This window comes from Oncorhynchus clarkii, chromosome 3 (genome assembly GCF_045791955.1).
Source record: "Oncorhynchus clarkii lewisi isolate Uvic-CL-2024 chromosome 3, UVic_Ocla_1.0, whole genome shotgun sequence".
Lineage (NCBI taxonomy): Eukaryota > Metazoa > Chordata > Actinopteri > Salmoniformes > Salmonidae > Oncorhynchus > Oncorhynchus clarkii.
In genome coordinates, this window is record NC_092149.1 from 31,930,499 (window position 1) to 31,952,077 (window position 21,579).

Sequence of the window (21,579 nt, forward strand, 5' to 3'; positions counted from 1 at the left end):
CCGATTCTGTCGCTGTCCACTTCAAGGGTGCTGAATTTCCAAATTCCAATTATGCCGCTGTGCACTTCAATGGTGCTGAATCTGAATCTCCGTTATTACAGCTTGTTGGGTGACTGCGACTCATTTAATTTGACTTTCAATGGGATAAATGATGTGTATGGAATATCAGGTGTTGCATGCTTCAACACTGCAGAGCAGGTAGCCTGTCATCACGTTGCTGTACTCATATGCTACTATCGTGTTAATCCCAGTCATCTCACACACATATGGTGTGTAGTCATGTGCATAAACTCTACTTAATGCAGTTTTTTTCTAGACGAGTAGGCCTAGTGATATTCCAAAACGCTCATGTGGACTCAATTGCATGGTCTTCCAAAATGTGCAGTTACAGTGATAAAAATGGTTTACTTTTCCATAATACGAGTTCACTGGTCTATTCAGTTTTCACTGTAGGATGTCTCCTATTTTAAGGAATTGGAACTCCATCCAATCTCTGGTCATGTGGGCAACCCCTGGGCACAAGCCCAACAAAACAACCCGAATAGAACATTCACCCTTATTCACCCTTTATCCAATAGCCTATAATTCAGATACTCACCACGCACTTATTCCTCGTAGCTCCACCTATCGCGCTCTCACTCTACCTCGGTCCCTGTACTACGGTTATTATGTCTGTCCCCCTGTGGACCACTGTTTCTCCGAGTACTGCAGCAACACTAAGCTTGCTATAAATCACATTGCATTATCACCGCGCCGTTTTCGCCTCGCGCGTTTACCCGCCTACCATGCACCTCCGATTGGCCAGCCCGCCTCCTTTCCCACCCTCTCCGAAAGTGGCTGCAGTGCAATTGTTGCTCCCGCCCCTTCCTTGGTGGCGATGATTGGAAGAAAGGAGTCCTCATTGAACTGTCAATCATGCCTTTTCTTGTGCGCTTCGCATTTATTGTTTCTCGGAGCGATGCATTGAGTGCGGGGCGACAAGACGCGTTGCATACCGACAGAGATCGAGGAGAGTAGGCTAATTACGGGACGAATTGTCTACTACAGAACGCATATATTGTATCCATTAGTTTGCAATGTTCTGTCGAATATTTGGCAGAAAGCAGTTGAGTATTTACCTTCGTGTTCAGGTGCGCATTTGAGCACATTTTCTCTCCAAACCATTGAAAACAACATTAATTCAGTGTCTGGAATATTTGCGGATATTTTCCACCAGGATTTTGTGTCATTTGGTATTCCCTCTACGTCTACGAAAACATCAACAACCCCTTCTTTGGTTAAGGGGTGGGGGGGGGGGTCATCAACGAGAAAAGTCAAGGGAATAGACTCATGTTTTTGTTCAGTCACATGTAAAAGCAGTCGGTTATTGCTGTTGGACATAAATAAAACACAAGAGGTAAATCGTTTCACATTTTACCTGCAAAGGCTCCATAGAAGAGGACTACAACGGTATTCTACTACGAAAACAACATCGAAATATCTATCGAAACATCAAAACATGAGCTGCCCAGTCTTACGAAACGTGTTCGCTGGTTTGCTCCTCGCACTGCTGTCGAGCGGTAAGTTCTAGCACGCTACTTTGATTTGATGTTGCCGCTGGATTGGATCCATACATGCATCTTCCCCTTCATTCCCACTGGTACGGTGCTGTAGGTGAATACTAATGCCGAGGCTTCGTGATGGGGGTCTACCTGCTTATGAATCATGCGTGTGTGTGTGTGTGCTACAGTGCACACTCGGTTTTCATTTGCTCACAGTTTGGAGAGAAAGAGCGAGAGCGAGAGAGAGAGATAGGGAGCGCGCGAGGGAGACAGAGGTGTGAGTGGATGAAACAGTGAGTGTGCGTTAGCATGTGGTAGGTATAGGCTACAGCCTTTGCGCAGCGCACGGCTCAATCTTCAGCTTGCTTGTAGCCTACGAGTGGTGCATGTTAACATATTTCACTTCAGAATTCGAGACACCCCATTCCCATCCTCTCTGGTCTATCAGAAGGCGGGCGCATTCCAATACGTGACATGATTGATCTGGTGGTAACCCGCGCACATGACGTTCGTAGTATGGCGCTAAACTGCTACATAATTTCCGATGCAGTACAAGCAGTTGAGAAGAGTGTAGCAAAAAAACTAACATTTTCTGCAAGGTTGAGGGATAATAATAGACAGCGAAATAGATCTTGGGGCATCCCAACACGTATAGGGCACTCTGTACAGTGTAGCCTAGTAACCTTCACTACTTCCCCCACCGCCGTGGCTAGTTATTTATCCACCACATTGTCTGTTGCTTTCAACGTTTTCTCACCGGGCAAGGATAATTGAAAGATAATTAAGGTGATCGCCTGTACATCCGGATGACTCATAGGGATTTAAGTATGCTTCGTTATTAATTCCACAAAGGACGTAGGCGCGTCAGAAATTGGACAATGGTTTATTCTGTATGTTGTGCAATGTGCACCGCAGAGGAAGGGAAACTTGGGCATCACAAAACTGCCATGTCACATGGAGCGCCTGAAGATCAATAGCATTGCAATATAAGTTACAGCCCTAATGCTTTTTCATTTCCTACCGTGACCGATATTATAACCATCTTGCAGATTTGTTTTATCTCAATCCGCGCACTGTTGATGTTGTTGTAGATTATCTAATGCCCCCCGCGCTCCTTCCAACATCTGGTGCGCCCCTTGCGCACGTGCATGACGCAAACCACATATTAAACCACATTAAACCACACATCACACATGCGTGCCTCGATAACTCTCCCTCATTACCTTTGGGAAATCATGAATTAAATAAATAACCTGGCCTTAATAACAATAATTTATGTGTCAGTGTAATAAGATGCTAGGTTAACTGCTCACAGATGCAGGCAGGGCCGTGTAGATTCCTACTCCCATGTTCCTTTCCGGGCAGGAGTAGTGGAGTACCCAGCTGGTTATGGTGGGATTCGAGTAGGGCTTAGGCTACACCAGGAATTGGGCAGATGGACAGCCCTGCAGGACACAAACACCAAACAGAACAGCATGAAACCATCTGATTATAGCACCTTATTGGGTTAACAGTACCAATTCACAGCCTGCTTTTAAGATTCTAAGGACAGATTACCTTTTTTGAACAGATTGAACTAAAATTGCATTTTACAAACCTACCCTACCCACATGTTTGAGCACTGAACTGTACCGTTGATGAATGGAGCCTAGAGAGGCCATATTCTTGCTTTAAGTGTGTAGCACATTAAAAGCTACGGTTTGCAGTTGACTGAGAATACTGTATATCAGCGTCATCTTTGTTCTGTGTGGTACACTGACACTATAGTATGAAGTTGACTGAGAGTATATCATTGCCATCTTTAGAAAATGATGTAGCCAGGTTCCCGGCTGCTGCTACCGCCACACACCCACTCATGTGGAGGCATGCATGAATGATGAGGGAGGAAGGATGGAACACAGCCATTCAAAGCCTGGTCAGCTCCCTGTTAAATCATGCAAGGTGCCCCGAAGACGTGAGCGTGTGTAGTGCTCATTGGAGTGTGTCAGATGGAGTTCCCACTCCCAAATTGACCCTTAGTCCCTATAGTGGTTACAACCTATGCGCTTGTGTAGATCTGCGAGGATTGAATGGGTATAAGCAAAGTATGGAAACGTACTCCTATAGCTTGTCAGGGAGCTAGGAAGGGTCCATATTGCTTAGACCTATACAGTCCTCTCGGATCTACACAAATGCACAGGGTATAAGGGCTAGGGGGGCGATTTTTGGATTGGGCATATCATTCTCATCTCCGTTGCTATTTGAGTCATTTATAAATCAAGTTTGCACTGCTTGATTGAAGCTACATCCATTTAGTCATTGATCAGCACTCCTGTTAGGCTGCTATGGTCATTAGCTACTATGAAGTGTCAATCCTCAAAGTTGCTTTCTGCTGACCTGTGCAGTGACGTTCAAAGTTGCAGCTGTGGCATCTCTAAGCACAATGCCTAGTGAGCATTCTGAGGAGCACCTATGTTCTATGGACCTTTCGGCGTAATGGCTTTGGCTGTATTGTACTGAGAGATGCTAAGTCATTAGTTTCCATCCTGAGACAGAGTGATAAACCAAGGTCGCATTCATTATGGCACACGGTAGCAAAACGTCATGCAGTGGAACATGAAAACAAATGCTTCTTATTGGACAAGTTCAGGTAGTTCCTCTCTGTTTCAGTCTGTTTTCTATCCATTTGGTGCCTAGTGAATTCTATGCGGTCAATGCCCCCATAGCAAAACGTTTTACAATGGAACACCATTTAAAAAAAATCATTGGACAAGCTCAGGGCGTCTCTCCCTGTTTCAGTCAATTTTCTAATGTTTGGTGCCTAATTAATAGGACCCGGTTCTCCTAAACCTTTCTCGTCTACGTCTGAGATGGCACGCTCGGAGACTGTGCTTCCCACTTATTTTCTCAATGAAAGCTAACTAAGCCTGAGAATAGAACTCCACGCCCCCACACCAAATTAAACCATTTAGACTCCACAAAGAGGATCGCTGTGGTGACACACCTGCGGTAAGTACCTTATTATGAGGTTCATGTTAGCATGTACTTTACTGGTAATGATAAATATGCTGCGGTGCTGCTGAAGATGATATTTCATGGTCTAGGAAAAGGAGATGCTAATTTACGACCTCATGATGTAAGTACGCCAGTACCACAAGCTAGCATCTGCACAAAGACATAGCACCTGCTTCTATACAGATTCCCATTCTAACACATGCTCTTACACAGTAAAACATTCTGAGAGAAATGACCTTAAGTCAAGGTCACATATCAGCATAACCTGGCATTTGACCTTTGGTCTTTACCTTGGTAGCAGACCAAGCGCAATCAAAAGTCCTCTAATCCATTTGGTGCACGACATAAACCTCTCTCTACTTTTCCACATTGCAATTTTGGATCCCTCTCAGACACGTCATCCTTAACCTTTGAAAATACTCTCCTGTACATCACTGAAGCCATTTCCAGTCATTTTCAACAACCCAACAGATGCTTCTAGCTACAAACTAATCCAAACTAGCATCCAGAGGACAAAAGGTTGCCATAATGAATCAAAGGGTACAGGTGCGGGAAGTGTTTACGGGGCGTATCGGGCTCGGGGAAAAACAGGCGGGTCGCTGCGTCGCCCGTGATCCCTCTCGTTACAGCGACATATGGGGGAGGGGGGGACAAGTGGGGTCAAGGCGCGTGGCACATCGTGGCACATGTTGATGGCATGGCCCCCCTGTTTGTGCTCGGTCAAATCACCGGCTTTGGCTGGGAGATGAAGAGCTGCAGACGCGTCTGTGTGCCAGCACCAACAGATGCCTCGAGCTCCTAATCTGGAGGGGCCTCTCTTCCCCTCTTTCCTGCATCCCTCCTCCCTCCTCCTCCCCCGCCTCCCCCACGTTTGAAAGCCACCATTTCTGTGCCGTCGTTGTTCTCCAAGTCTGGCTTGCATATGCTCCTCTTTTTTGGAGCCTGTATTTTTTTGGCCTTTTCTCGGTTCTTCTTCATCTGTTGCCAGACACCATTGGATGTGAAACTGAGAAGCCCGGGGTTTGAGTCTCATGGAGTTGCTCTTTTGGAGAGGAAAATAGAGACGCTGGATGCTGAGGGAAGTATATATAGCAGTGACCTGACAGAAAACAAGTGGGCTGTGTGATATTTCACATTTTCAATTCGATTTTTACAAGGCCCTTTTTACAGTTGTATGGGGGGAATGTGAGACTGTATACTGGGGTTTGTGCTATGGATGATGTGCTTCCACCATATCGCTCATGCTGGATGGAGAATTGATAGATAGCCTTGTGTAGTTTGAACTAAATTGGGAAGTGTTGCTATGGAGAGGGGCACCATGGAGAGATTGGCCCCAAGCGTTTCTGTGGAATCTTCCACTATTCCACCCCTGCTTTTTACTGACCTTATCTTGGCTTAAACATGACTGGCATTAGGGGCTATTCCATCCAAATCTACGTCCAAATATGTTTCTGTGGGTTTCTTGGATTGTTTTCAACAGAGATGCTGGCCTCTGGGATGGTGCTGTAATGTTAGTGGCTTTCAGGCTGGAACAGTGACATGAGGTCATGGGGTCAAACTCTAGATGGTCACTCTGAGTGTGGAGAGGAGCGAGAGGGGGGAGAGGGGCGATGGTTGATGGCCAGTGCTCTGTCACCTCAATGCCCTTGAGATTTCCTGTGTCGAGTTTTGATAAACACTTCACTGGTCTCCCATTTCGGTTCTAGTGAGGCAATTATACATAAGTGTCAGTTCCATAAATAATGATTACAGCCAGGCTTGTTTGTAATTATAATCACAGTTACTATATATGGAGTTCAATGTAATGGACATGAACCAGGATCACGTTCAATGTGGGACAGTTTTTTTTTTACTGTGTTAAATTATAGTAATACACTGTAAAACTTCTCTTCTCTCTCACCCCGCCTCCTTGTCCTATTCCCAGCTCAACCCCGGCGGCCAGCGCTGCCCTGTGCATGAATATGTGCATGAGCAATGGGCCCTCAACATAATAGTAATGAAAAAAGGCCTATGTTTTATTTAAAGCAGGAAGAGAAACATAATTCAAGTGGCAGCAGAATGTATGTAGAGGTAGAGAGAAGTGGGAGGCCCATATACTGTATACCATATACCCCCCCCACACATACACACACACACACACACACACACACACAGCCTTTATAGGGCCACCCACAAGATGAATTTAAACAATTCCCCCAGTGAAGGTGCGAACAGTAAATCAATGAAGCCCATCGGAGCCAGGAGCACCCAGCCTTGAGGGGTAGAGAGGAACATCTATATATTCATACATCTTTGTGCACATAAATAACTTTCATTGATCTCTTATCAATACAGGCACATAGGGAAAATCGAATATGTCTCTGGCACAGGCTAAATCCTGGCTCTGAGGCTTTAGCCTGGGCATGTAGATTGAGCTATCTGGAAAGAAGGAGAGAGAGAGAGACAGAGAGAGACAGAGAGACAGAGAGAGGGAGAGATTTTACCCCCCTCTGTCTCTTGTCTTTTTGTGTGAGGGCGTTAGCATCGTTGGAAACACAGTTCAGATTAGAGCAGCCGCTGCTTCTTTCTCCTGTGGGAGCTGTGAGGGACCCGGGTCCTGCTTCTCTCCCTGTCCTCATTACCAGAGACAAGAAGCTTCGCTGGCAAATCAATGGAAGAGGCTTAGGAAACTAATGCAGCCTGGTCCATGCCTGATGGGACTGTGGGTGTGTGTGTGTTTGTGTAGGGGGGGGTGTTTATGTGTTTGTGTGTGTGTGTGTGTGCATGCATGCAAGCGTGGGTGCATCTTTTTGTCTGTGTATGTCTGTGTGTGTGTGTGTGTGTGTGTGTGTGTGTGTGTGTGTGTGCGTGTGTGTTTGCAGACGTGTGATTGTCTTGTGTTTGGCTATGTGAGGAGTGTGTTAATTTGTACAACAACACAGGGGAGACAAACATTAGTTTCCACCCTGCTGCTCTATTGTGGTCTGTTAGAGTACTCTCCATGCACACGGTTAACCACGGTAATATTTACCACTGGGATATGATACTGCAGAAGCCCTAGAATTACTTTGAGATAACATTATATTTATCATCTGAATCCAACTTAGTAAAATACTAATAGGGTAACATGGGGTATGATGCTTCCCACCTTGCAGATTTTTTTTGTTATTTAATAAAAAATAAAAACAATTAAGAAAGGGTTATTTGACCAGCTACCGGGTTAAGATGCCCCCATGGGGTCTCACAGAAGTGTCCCTATTTTGCACGTACAGTAAATTCTCTTTCTTCTTTTTTACCTTCTCCTGACACTCCATTATGTACAGTTAAACTAAATTCATATTCATTTAAATAAGGCAAGATTGTAAATCCCAGCAGTCTCTAAAATGAAATTCAAGAGCAAATGGTTTTCAATAGTTTGTAATATTTATACATTTTTGGGAATATAACAGATTAAATATTGATTAAACACACGCACACACACACACACACACACACACACACACACACACACACACACACACACACACACACACACACACACACACACACACACACACACACACACACACACACACAGCTCGAACCAGACTGGTTGCTTGTGGATGGATAATTCTGGGTGCCCCTTCATAAAACCGTAAAACCAGCCTATGCCTGACAACCGCCTCTCTTTATTGAACGTGTTTTGAATTCCCATCCTCTCGGGTCAAAGGCAAGTTTTTGGACATCCCATGATGTAAGTCTGAAAAGGGCTCAATGAAGACTGGTAACCCACTCAAAAGGCTGAGGCCTGGGGTTTTGACTTGCTTGTCTCAGTGGCACTTCAGGGTTTGGGAAGCATAATAAAAGCACAGGACTCTGCCCTGACCATTTTCAATAGAATTCAGGGCACAATGAAGCACCTCTTTGTCAGATAAATTCTTGTAAACTCTCATCTGAAAAGAAAAAAATGAAAGGAACAGAAGATGGGCATGTGGGGGGGGGTCCCCTAAATATATAAATGTTTTATATTTCCTGCAATTCTACACAGTTTCACATTACTTATCATGCCTCTCTTGCATAGTATTTTTAGGGGTATTTTGAAAAACACAGTATAAGTGAAAGGATAAGTGGAAGGTCCTCTAACCCCCCCCCCCCCCCCCCCACAATATATATTTTTTAAACAGTTAACTTCCTGTATTTCAACAAAAAAGTTCACGAGTCAGAGAGAAGATTTTGCAGTTTTAAAATTATATTCTACACATTTTGTCATGAGTCGGAGAGAAAATTGTACAATTTTAAAGCAAATTTCTTGCAATTCTCCATATTTTGCCATGGGGTACAAATAAAAATGTGCTGTTTTATAGCTCATCTCATGCTATTCTTTACAATTTTCCATGAGGATGAGAGAAAATTTGGCTGTTTTAAAGATAATTTCCTGCTACTCTACATGTTCCCATGAGGCTGAGAGAAAATGTTGCACTTTTAAACTGTTCAGTGAAAATCTCACAAAAAAGTTAATATTATGTTAACTCATGCACAAATAATGTTGTAGACTCGTCTACTTGTATTTTGTGGACAAAGCATACATTGGAGAGAAAAAAAACACTTCAAAAACCCAACCTCAAACTTGTATCTCAAACTGACTTCCCCATAGAGGATGAGCTGGCCAATCAGCGGTGTACTTGCATTAATATTTTTAATGACTGGTATATGCCCAGACCATTCTGTTGTTGGGGTACACACACACCATTCCAACACAGAAAAGCTGATTTTTAACATACTTAATTTTGGGATGGAAACTATTATACTCATATTGTAATTAATTATTGGTCAGATTTAATAGAAACCTGGAAACACTGGACAGTTACTTTAAAGGTAGACTTTGGGCAAAATACAATAATAACATCTTTAAACTGTATAAATGATCAATGCACCATTGTACCTGGTAATGTAATGCTTAAAAAAAAGGAATGAATAAGATATTTGGCTACAGAAATGGAATTTCTTCCTGCCCTCTACAGCTTCCGTCCAAAAACAAATCTTGTGAAATGACATCAACGCGTATTGGAGGAGCTACAAGAGGCTAGCTTAGCTAATGAAGTAGCTACGTCAGTCACGGCATGCATGACAAGAATGACACATCGATGAATCACCAAATGCACACTCCATTGCTGTTTGAAAATTGAGAAAGAGGAGGAGTTGGACCGTTTTCGTACCCAAAGTCAATCGTAATTACCTGCAATTTTACACATGTTGCCATTGCTTATGACATATTCATATGCTATCTGTGGGGCTGTTCTGAATTTTTGGGGGGACACACATGTCCTTATATCTCCTGTGGCAATTTTGTCTATGCAATGTTTCCAGAGGAGGGAAACTACTGTAGCTGTCCTCCGGCTACACCATAGTGCCACCCTAGAGGGTGTTGTTGAGGCTACTGTAGACTTTCATTGCACACCAGTGTGTCCTAATCAGTTCATTGGTGAGATGTGAATATATTTAGTACAGTTTTACAAAAAAATATAACTTTTTAAATTTTTCACCATTTTTATTTTTATGACATTTACTTAGTAGGATGGTCCTCCCCTTTCCTCCTCTGAGGAGCCTCCACTGTTCCACACTGTTCCACATCTTAACCTGCTTTCAGAAATACTATCTGTTATTAAAGCACTCAGCTTGTCAGAAGCTGTTTTCATGCTACGGCATAGTCTTATCCCTCGCACATCCTTACATCTCTTGTGTTGTTGACAGTGCAACTACAGGCTGCAACTAATGCTAAAATATCCTGCCGTAACAAATACTGTCTGTCAAGTGCTCAACTTGTCAGAAGTTGTTTTTATAGCCCACACACATCCCACGGCAACCCTAGTGTTGTTTACAACTATGGGCCGGGATGCAACGAATGCTAAATCACGGTGTCATGTTGTGGTTTTTAGTCCCTCCACTGCCTCTCCTGGTCTATCGGGGCTGGAGGTTTCTGGGTCGGAGGAGGGGAGGAGAGGAGGGGAGGAGAGGAGGGAAGGAGAGGAGGGAAGGTAGGTGGGAGAGAGGAATGGATACCGAACGGGAGGGAGGGAAATAAATAAAGCAGAGAAAAACAGATCGATGAAAATTTCAGCAGCTCGTACACTCCTCCTCGAGCCAAAAGATGGAGAATGAGAGGGGCGGAGAGAGGGAGACAGAGGGAGAGAGGTAAATGGGGAAAATGTGTGGGAGAGAGGGAACCAGATAGAGGGAGTGGGAGAGAGAGAGTGCCAGATGTACATAGACAGAGAGAGAGCAAGAGACGGGGAGAGAAGGATGAATAGCGACACGGGGAGTCAGCCGTTGAGAATGAGAGACACATGTTGCTAAGATGTCATCAACTGATACGTTCCATTCATTGCCCTCCTGCTGCTCATTTCATAGTGATTAAAGACACAGGCCGAGCATTATACACTATGTATACAAAAGTATGTGGACACGCCTTCAAATGAGTGGATTCGGCTATTTGAGCCACACACATTGCTGACGCACGTAAAATCGAGCACATGGCCATATAATCTCCATAGACTAACATTGGCAGTAGAATGGCCTTACTGAAGAGCTCAGGGACTTTCAATGTGGCACCGTCATAGGGTTAGGGTTTCCAACAAGTCAGTTCGTCAAATGTCTCGCCTGCTAGAGCTGCCCTGGTCAACTGTAAGTGCTGTTATTTATTGTGAAGTGGAACTGTCTAGGAGCAACAATGACTTAGCCGCAAAGTGGTAGACCACACAAACTCAGAGAACGGGACCTCCGAGTGATGAAGCATGTATGGTGTCCTCGGTTGCAACACCCACTACTGAGCTCCAAAATGTTTCTGAAAGCAATGTCAGCACTAGAACTGTTCGTCAGGAGCTTCATGAGGTGGGTTTCCATGGCCGAGCAGCCGCACACAAGCCTAAGATCGCCATGTGAAATGCCAAGTGTCGGCTGGAGTGGTGTAAAGCATGCTGCCATTGGACATCTGGCAATCCGACGGATTAATCTGGGTATGGCGGATACCAGGAGAACACTAACTGCCCCAATACATAGTGCCAACTGTAAAGTTTGGTGAAGGAGGAATAATGGTCTGGGGCTGTTTTTCATGGTTTGAAATTTCCCTTCCAGTGAAGGGAAATCTTAACGCTACAGCATACAATGACATTCTAGATGATTCTGTGCTTCCAACTTTGTGGCAACAGTTTGGGGAAAGCCCTTTCCTGTTTCAGCATGACAATGGCCATGTGCACAAAGCAAGGTCCATACAGAAATGGTTTGTCAAGATCGGTGTGGAATAACTCGACTGGCCTGCACAGAGCCCTGACCTCAACCCCATCACACACCTTTGGGATGTATTGGAACGCCGACTGCGTGCCAGGCCTAAATGCCCAACATCAGTGCCCGACCTCACTAATGCTCTTGTGGCTGAATGGAAGCAAGTCCCCGCAGCAATGTTCCAACATCTAGTGGAAAGCATTCCCAGGAGATTGGAGGCTGTTATAGCACCAAATGGTTGACCAACTCCATGTCAATGCCCATGCTTTTGGAATGAGATATTATACTATGTACTGTTTAATTCAAAGGGAGTGAGTGGGAGGTAGGGGGAAGGAGCGAGAGAGATAGAGGGTATATGAAAGTGGACAGGCCAGAGAGAATAAGAGTTATGAAAATATGATTGAAGAAGGGTGCATAGAGAGAGCGAGCGGGAGAAAGAGAGACAGATGGCAAGAGTGAGGAAAGGGGGAGGAGGAGGAGAAGGCTGGATGCAAAAAGCCGCAACAGACAGTGATCGAGATGGATTGATTTGCGGGACAGACGATTCGATTAAATAGTAAATGGCAGTTTTAATCCCTGCCAATAAAAAACGAGTCTCGGCGAGTGGGCGTTGTGAAACTGTTTCAGGGTCAGTTGCTGTGTGATATTGCGGCGGTAAGGATTTGGCGCTAATGTGATATTCTACTCATTAGGGATTCGTTCCAGGGAGGCACATACCTCAAATAATTCTAATAAGATGCTCTTACAGTCCGGGTGCCACTGCACACTGCATGACAATACGTGGTTAGGAGCTTGGTGAGACCGCCAATGGCCAAATAAGGCCACCACATACCCTGTGAAATATCCCTTTTTAAATTGCCTATAGGAAATAGTGGGTTGTGTCAATGTGTTAGCAGTGTGGCTGTGGGACTCGTACCATTTCGGGAAACAATAGAATTGGTAAGGCAATTCCGCCTGATGCCCAGTGGTAGGTGGTGGTGGCACAGTGCAATCCCCCCCTACTCACCATCGCTGTGCCACTTCTCTGCCACCATGAAGAGACTCACGGCAATTTTGCTGTCATTTAGGGCTGGCACGTGGTCGGCTGTTCCAGCTGTGAAGGTGCCAGTGGGATTTTCTGGTAATAAAGAGTCCATGTTAGCAGCGCGCATCTGACAGTAAAGACTCAGTTAGGCAGGATTTTCACCGCAAATTTCACCGTGACAGCTCCCTAACGACACTTACAGGAGCTGTTTTACACCGGTATGAAACGATTCCTCTCCCTCTATTACCAGTGGGTATTTCATTAATAGGTATGAAAAAATCTTGGCATGTGTCTGATCTGATATTCCGATACTAATTCATTTGGAATGAGATGACGGGTCAGAAATACATTATTTATTGTTTTGTGATATTTCCCATAATTTGGTTTAAAGCGAGGTTGCACTGAGTGATATTTCCCATAATTTGGTTTCAAGTAAGATTGCACTGAGTGATATTTCCCATAATTTGGTTTCAAGTAAGATTGCACTGAGTGATTTGGGTGGCAATAGTCTTGTAATTGGGTTAAGATGGAGATTGGGCCAGGTTATTGTGTGGTGATATTTCTAACTAATTGGATGTGGTGTGAGATACCACAGTAGCTAAACGTCTGTGTTGTCTTGCCAGTTCAGTAATGCACGTTATAGAGTGAGATTCCATTAGTGTATTGTGTGGTGGGGAGGGTAAAGGAGGGGTATTCTACCAGGATGTTGTGTATTGTGTGGTGGGGAGGGTAGAGGAGGGGTATTCTACCAGGATGTTGTGTATTGTGTGGTGGGGAGGGTAGAGGAGGGGTATTCTACCAGGATGTTGTGTATTGTGTGGTGGGGAGGGTAGAGGAGGGGAATTCTACGAGGATGTTGTGTATTGTGTGGTGGGGAGGGTAGAGGAGGGGTATTCTACCAGGATGTTGTGTATTGTGTGGTGGGGAGGGTAGAAGAGGGGTATTCTACCAAGATGTTGTGTATTGTGTGGTGGGGAGGGTAGAGGAGGGGTATTCTACCAGGATGTTGTGTATTGTGTGGTGGGGAGGGTAGAAGAGGGGTATTCTACCAGGATGTTGTGTATTGTGTGGTGGGGAGGGTAGAGGAGGGGTATTCTACCAGGATGTTGTGTATTGTGTGGTGGGGAGGGTAGAGGAGGGGTATTCTACCAGGATGTTGTGTATTGTGTGGTGGGGAGGGTAGAGGAGGGGTATTCTACCAAGATGTTGTGTATTGTGTGGTGGGGAGGGTAGAGGAGGGGTATTCTACCAGGATGTTGTGTATTGTGTGGTGGGGAGGGTAGAGGAGGGGTATTCTACCAGGATGTTGTGTATTGTGTGGTGGGGAGGGTAGAGGAGGGGTATTCTACCAGGATGTTGTGTATTGTGTGGTGGGGAGGGTAGAGGAGGGGTATTCTACCAGGATGTTGTGTATTGTGTGGTGGGGAGGGTAGAGGAGGGGTATTCTACCAAGATGTTGTGTATTGTGTGGTGGGGAGGGTAGAGGAGGGGTATTCTACCAGGATGTTGTGTATTGTGTGGTGGGGAGGGTAGAAGAGGGGTATTCTACCAGGATGTTGTGTATTGTGTGGTGGGGAGGGTAGAGGAGGGGTATTCTACCAGGATGTTGTGTATTGTGTGGTGGGGAGGGTAGAGGAGGGGTATTCTACCAGGATGTTGTGGATTGCCGCATGCAGAGAATTCCAATCACACATAGTCTTTTGACAGTATTGTCTTCTAGGGTTCTGGTTGTTTTGAAAATGTCAGCCTCGATCCAAAGAAGATGCCTTAGTCTGTGTGTGAGGAAAATCCCCTAATTATAGAATAAGCCATAGCTAGCCTATATAGCACATATAGCTTCTGATTACTCTTCATTAGTTAAACTGTGTATATGCATAATTGATAAATGAGGCTTACAATTCCTAAGATTTACAGTACATTCCAGAAATAAAGAAATTCATAAGTAATGCAGTTATTTCAACATGCAAATTATAACTTAATTTGGAGCGTAACACGTTCTCCCCGTGCTTATTTGACATCCATGAATTATAGATGCAGTATAGATTGAGGCATATTCTAATACACCCTAACCCTAACTAACACAATCAAGAAAGTTTATTTTCCCTGAAGTCTGATGATCTGCTTCTCAGCAAACCTGGGTTAAATGATCTATTTAAAAAAAATAATTTGTTTGATATCTGTGTTTGATTGACCTTGTCTTTCTCAATAGAACCAATAAAACTGTCCCAAAACTTCAAACCCGCCCATTTAACACTCCGGGCAGGCTAAAACAAACGGGAAAAAAAGAATAATTGTGAACATTTCAAATAGTATTTAAAGTCTGCTTTGCTGTGAAATCACAGTGTCAGAGCGACGTAACATCACAGAGCACTGGCTGTATCGACGCAACCTTTATATGGTCAGCAGACCCCCGATTCCCATTAAAAATAATGAAGGTGTCGGAAAAGGGCAATTAGCTGCTTAATGTCAGGAAACACGACTCTAATACGAGATAGTTTTGCTGACAAGTCAATATCTGCTCCAAAAAAAACCCATCATCCACGGTAAAGAGACGGATTCTGTGGTGAAACTTTTTCTTTACTGTTGAGAACCTCACCTTAGGCCCAGACTAGAGGGAACTAGGTGACATGAATGCAGAACTTACAGCTAAATATGACACGGTGCTTTAATAAAGACAAACTCAAGACTTCTGAAGGCCCAGACTAGTGAGGATGCAAAGAGATCTCTATCTATAGAATACGCAAGATGAACAGCACTGTTAACCAGCAGTGTAAAAAAGAAAAACCCACTGTGTGTATTACTTATGATGTTGATATGCACCCATAGGTGTAACATGATGCGTCTGTGAATGTTCTTTTCACTTTGACAGCTGAGATAAACAGGGATCTGTTATACCAGACAGAGCCTCTTAAATCAGACAAGACAAATGTGGCTACAGTTCAGGTGTGTTCTCAATCAGCCAGACTGGATTGATCTTCTCTGGGATCAATCATGATCTAGTCGCATCGACAGAAAGATGCCCTTAAGATTTCTGTAAGGAAAGAAAAACCAAGATGGTGGTTCACTGATTTCGGAGGGAAAACGTTTCAGCCTAGTATTGTCATTTCAGTAATGTTTCAGCTCACCAAGCGTTTATGAGGTAAAACTTGGAAGGGATTCAGTTAGTGCCATTGATTTTGTCATAATTATATTTTACAAGTCCTATTTGGTGTGGTGGGATTAGTTTGAGGGTTTATCATGGTGTGTGAGTACACTTGCCTGTGGGTTCAATTAATACAGACGGTTATTTCACTCAGACTTTATCGATAATACGCTATTAAACGCATTCTGTAAGACGTGTCAGATTACATGTAAAGGATTTAATACAGTTTCCACTACCTTCCATGAATTCCTTCTTCATACTGGTATCACTCTCCACTAATATTTCTCATTTGCATCCATGCCAATGTCAATGTTACATTATCTCAGTTTCGGCACAATATAATACTTGAGTGAATTCCATGTTCCATGTGTAGGCTTTTTAGTAAGTAAGTAGCATTGCGTTGGCGTAGAACACTCTTTTGCTATTCCTGTGGTGTTCTGCGTCATTGTGTGGAGAACCTTCAGCCTCTGTGAGAGCCCAGTCACTGAACCTACCACCTCTTGCAGTAGCATTCCTCCCACCCTCTGCTCTGAGATCTCTTTCACAGACACACACACACATGCCATCTGTTTGCCTTTTCCTGGGCAGACCTGGGTCCATTGGGACACACTGTGCTTTGCAAAAGTATTCTCCCCCTTGGTGTTTTTCCTATTTTGTTGCATTACAACCTGTAATTTAAATGGATTTTTATTTGGATTTCATGGACATACTCAAAATTGTCCAAATTGGTGAAGTGAAATTGAAAAAAATTGTTTAAAAAAAAAATTAATAAAAATAAAAATAAAAGTGGTGCATGCATATGTATTCACCCCCTTTGCTATGAAGCCCTTAAATAAGATCTGGTGCAACCAATTACCTTCAGAAGTCACATAACTGGGTAAATAAAGTCTACTAGTGTGCAATCTAAGTGTCACATGATCTGTCACATGATTTCAGTATATATATACACCTGTTCTGAAAGGTCCCAGAGTCTGCAACACCACTAAGCAAGGGTCACCACCAAGCAAGTGGCACTTTGAAGACCAAGGAGCTCTCCAAACAGGTCAGGGACAAAGTTGTGGAGAAGTACAGATCAAGGTTGGGTTATAAAAAATACCTGAAACTTTGAACATCCCACAGAGCACCATTAAATCCATTATTAAAAAATGGAAAGAATATGGCACCACAACAAACCTGCCAAGAGAGGGCCGCCCACCAAAACTCACACACCAGGCAATGAGGGCATTAATCAGAGAGGCAACAAAGAGACCAAAGACAACCCTGAAGGAGCTGCAAAGCTCCACAGCGGAGATTGGAGTATCTGTCCATAAGACCACTTTAAGTCGTACACTCCAAAGAGCTGGGCTTTACAGAAGAGTGTCCAGAAAAAAGAAGCAAACATGTTTGGTGTTCACCAAAAGGCATGTGGGAGACTCCCCAAACCTATGGAAGAAGGTATTCTGGTCAGATAAGAAAATAATTGAGATTTTTGGCCATCAAGGAAAACACTATGTCTGGTGCAAACCCAACACCTTTCATCATCATGAGAACACCAACCACACAGTGAAGCATGGTAGTGGCAGCATCATGCTGTGGGGATGTTTTTCATCAGCATGGACCAGAAAACTGGTCAGAATTGAAGGAATGATGGATGGCGCTAAATACAGGGAAATTCTTGAGGGAAACCTGTTTCAGTCTTCCAGAGATAGATGTGAGACTGGGACGGAGGTTCACCTTCCAGCAGGACAATGACCCTAAGCATACTGCTAAAGCAACACTCAACTGGGTTAAGGGGTGTCGTGGCAATTTCCTTAATTACCAAATGATGAGAGAGCAAATCACACACGAGTCAGAGTTATGCTTAATCTTCACCTTTAATAATAATTAAGCTTTTGCAATAGCATTTTGACTTTCAACAGTACAGTATCTCTAATGAAAAGTTGAGAGTGGTCCACATAATGGCAATTGGGTTCCTTAATAGCAAAGATCCACCCCCTCTCAAGACGACATGACAAAACACAGGTCTTAGGAACTTACACAAAGAAAATACTTTACAACTGAGAGGAGTATCCCCAAAGAAGACAGAGTTGGCTATAAATTATCGTTCAGTTTGGTCTCCTAAACAAAGCTCTTATCTCGTCCTTGGTACAAAATGGTACCAAGACATTACCCCCACCCTATGATATATATCAAATTGTAATTTAGATAGGACCAATTCTAAATACAACCAATCCTGGACAAACTCACGGAGAGGAGAGTCAAAAGATATGTTTACACATGATGACCCCTTGACCTCTCCCCTCTCTGCGGCCCATGCAACTTAGTCTTGACATAGAACAGATAACTGCCAATGGCCACCACTATAGTACAACAAAATACATTCTTATGAGAAATAACTCATAAGCATATCATGAAAGTAAAACATCTTATCTATGTTACCCAACTAATTCTGATCATTCCCTAACAGGGGAAACATTTAAATGTCTTGGAATGGCCTAGTCAAAGCCCAGACCTCAATCCAATTGGGAATTTGTGGAATGACTTAAAGATTGCTGTACACCAGCGGAACCCATCCAACTTGAAGGAGCTGGAGCAGTTTTTGCCTTGAAGAATGGGCAAAAATCCCAGTGGCTAGATGTGCAAAGCTTATAGAGACATACCCCAAGAGACTTGCAGCTGTAATTGCTGCAAAAGGTGGCTCTACAAAGTATTGACTTTGAGGGGGGGGGATGAAAACTTCTGCATGCTCAAGTTTTCTGTTTAAAAAAAAATCATATTTGTTTCACAATAAAAAATATTTTGCATCTTCAAAGTGGTAGGTATGTTGTGTAAATCAAATGATATACAACCACCCCCCCAAAATCCATCTCAATTCCAGGTTGTAAGGCAACAAATTAGGGAAAATGCCAAGGGGGGGTGAATATTTTCGCAAGCCACTTTACGCTAGTGCCGGGGTACGGTCCTGGAGGCGTGATCCCGCACCTCTAGCCCAGTCGCCCACCCTCCCCTCACCGCTAGACCCTCACACACCATAATAAGAGCCCTCTACCACCTCTGCGGTGCCGCTTCACAGCAAGGTTAATGGGAATGCCACAAATATTAATAACACCATTATTACCCCACTGGTCCGCCCCTGTTTGAATATGATAGTTTGTAAGAGAGCTCCTTAAAGGGCTGTGACTACAGTAGCAGGTTGTGCTCACTAATGGTCTTCAGGATGGCACTGGTCCTTTGCCCTTCACATACCCACCAGCCACACACACACACACACACACACACACACACACACACACACACACACACACACACACACACACACACACACACACACACGCACAAAAGCCGGGTGTCAAACACACCTGTCGAGGTCAAGCTAGGGCTGTCTGTAGCTAACAGCAGATTGCTAACGATAAAGCATCAGCCCCTGTAGGCCAGCCGGCGGCTCTACAGCTCAGAAAATGAAATAAAGTCTCTGACCTCCTGGCTAATTAGTGACGATACATCTGGATGTGAGAGAGAGTGGGAGCTAGGCTCTTATTGGCTCTGATTGCTGGCCCTCCTCAAACTCAACACAAACTCATCTGAGTCATCACCGGGTCAAATTAAAACTTTCATTTCATCCAAGTTTCCAGGTTTCTTCAGTGTGTTGTTATTTGTTACTGAATAAGAAACCACATCAACTGGATTTTAATAATCCAAGCCTGTCTTAGTCAACTGGGGCTGTGTTCATCAAGCGTCTCAGAGTCAGAGTGCTGATCTAGAACCAGGTCCCCCTTGTCCATACAGTATAATGTGATGATCTAAAAGTCCAAATTGATCCTAGATCTGTATTCCCACTCTGAGATGCTTTATGAATACAAGCCGTGCTGTATAAAACTAGGGACCTGAGTTGGCCTCTGTGTTGGCTGAAACCGGACTATCTATCTGTCCAACAGATGCACTAACCTCGGAATGGACCCTCCTTCCTCTCCTCTCTCCCCCTCCTTATCGTCCTCTCTCCCCCCTACGCCTTGGCCCGTATCACACAGACAGCCACTGCTAAAAGATTCATGCATGTGGATTTTAGGTCTTTAAAGAACGAGCTTGAGCAAGGCTTGCTTTTTTCTCTCCCTCAAAATGAAATCCAATATTCAAGAAATTGATTTCTCTCTCTCTCTCTCTCTCTCTCTCTCTCTCTCTCTCGCTCGCTCTCAATTCAATTCAATTAAATTAAATTCGCTTTATTGGCATGATGTACCAATGTACATATTGCCAAAGCTTATTTTGGATATTTACAATATAAAAATGAGAATCAAAATTGTCAACGGGACAACAGTAACAACAATAACCAAGTGTCAAAATAACCATACATTCAACAATAACAATAAGCATACAGTAGAGTGCATGTGCAGGTTGATTGGTCTGTCAGACACTGTCCCTCAACTTATGGCAGGCAGCAATGTAGTGCGCTGTCAACCCACAGCTCTCTGCGTCCTCCCCCAACAGGATGGGTAGCCTACTCTCATCAGAGAGGTCTTTGAAACCTTGAATAAGGGTTTCAAATTTGGGGAAATGACACTCTTTAATTGTTTTATATTTTTGACATTTTGTCAGGAAATGCAGCTCCGTCTCAGGTTCTGCTGTTGTGCAGTGGTTGCACAGCCTTTCCTCTACAGGGAGCCAGGTTTTCCGGTGTCTACCCTTCTCAATGGCAAGGCTGTGCTCACTGAGTCTGTACTTTGTCAAGGTTTTTCTAAGGTTTTGATCAGTAACCATGGTCAAACAGTTAGCCACGGTGTACTGTCGATTTAGGGCCAGATAGCACTGCATTTTGCTTTGTGTTTGTGTTTCCCAATAAGCAATATAGTTTTGTTTTGACTGTGTTGTAATTTGGTTCATCCTGATTGATTGGATGTTCTGGTCCTGAGGCTTCAGTGTGTTAGTAGAACAGGTTTGTGAACTCAGCCTCAGGACCAGCTGGATGAGGGGACTCTTTTCTTTGCTCAGCTCTTAGCATTGCAGGGCTTGGTAGTGATATGAGAGGGGGTCACAGTATTTTAGATGTTTCCAAAACTTAATAGCCCTTTTTTAATTTTGTAAAATTATTTAACATTTTACCCCTTTTTCTCCCCAATTTCATGGTATCCAATTCTTTTAGTAGCTACTATCTTGTTTCATCGCTACAACTCCTGTACGGGCTCGGGAGAGACGAAGGTTGAAAGTCATGCGTCCTCCGATACACAACCCAACCAAGCCGCACTGCTTCTTAATTAACACAGCGCGCATCCAACTCGGAAGCCAGCCGCACCAATGTGTCGGAGGAAACACTATGCAACCTTGGTTAGCGTGCACTGCGCCCGGCCCGCCACAGGGGTCACTGGTGCACGATGAGATAAGGATATCCCTACCTGCCAAGCCCTCCCTAACCCGGACGACGCTAGGCCAATTATGCGTCGTCCCAGGGACCTCCCGGTCGCGGCCGGTTGCGACAGAGCCTGGGCGCGAACCCCGCAGTACAGCGCCCTTGACCACTGCGCCACCCGGGAGGCCCTAATATCTCGTTTAGAGTTTTATTATTAGTGGATATTGGCCTAATTCTGCCCTGGATGCATTGTTTCTAGTTTTCCTCTGGACACGTAGGATAATCTTACAGAACTCTGCATGCAGGGATTCAATGGGGTGTT

At 44.1% G+C, this 21,579-nt stretch overlaps 1 protein-coding gene across 1 annotated transcript in view; it reads left to right on the plus strand.

The window, feature by feature from the left end:
• The first annotated feature begins 928 nt into the window (after nucleotides 1-928).
• The window catches only part of LOC139393328 (igLON family member 5-like), a 172,927-nt gene continuing 152,276 nt past the window's right edge, over nucleotides 929-21,579 (plus strand). Inside the window, exon 1 of the mRNA XM_071141916.1 lies at nucleotides 929-1,559. Within this exon, the coding sequence (XP_070998017.1) occupies nucleotides 1,499-1,559 (61 nt within the window). The 5' untranslated portion in view covers nucleotides 929-1,498. The remainder of the gene's footprint in view (nucleotides 1,560-21,579) is intronic.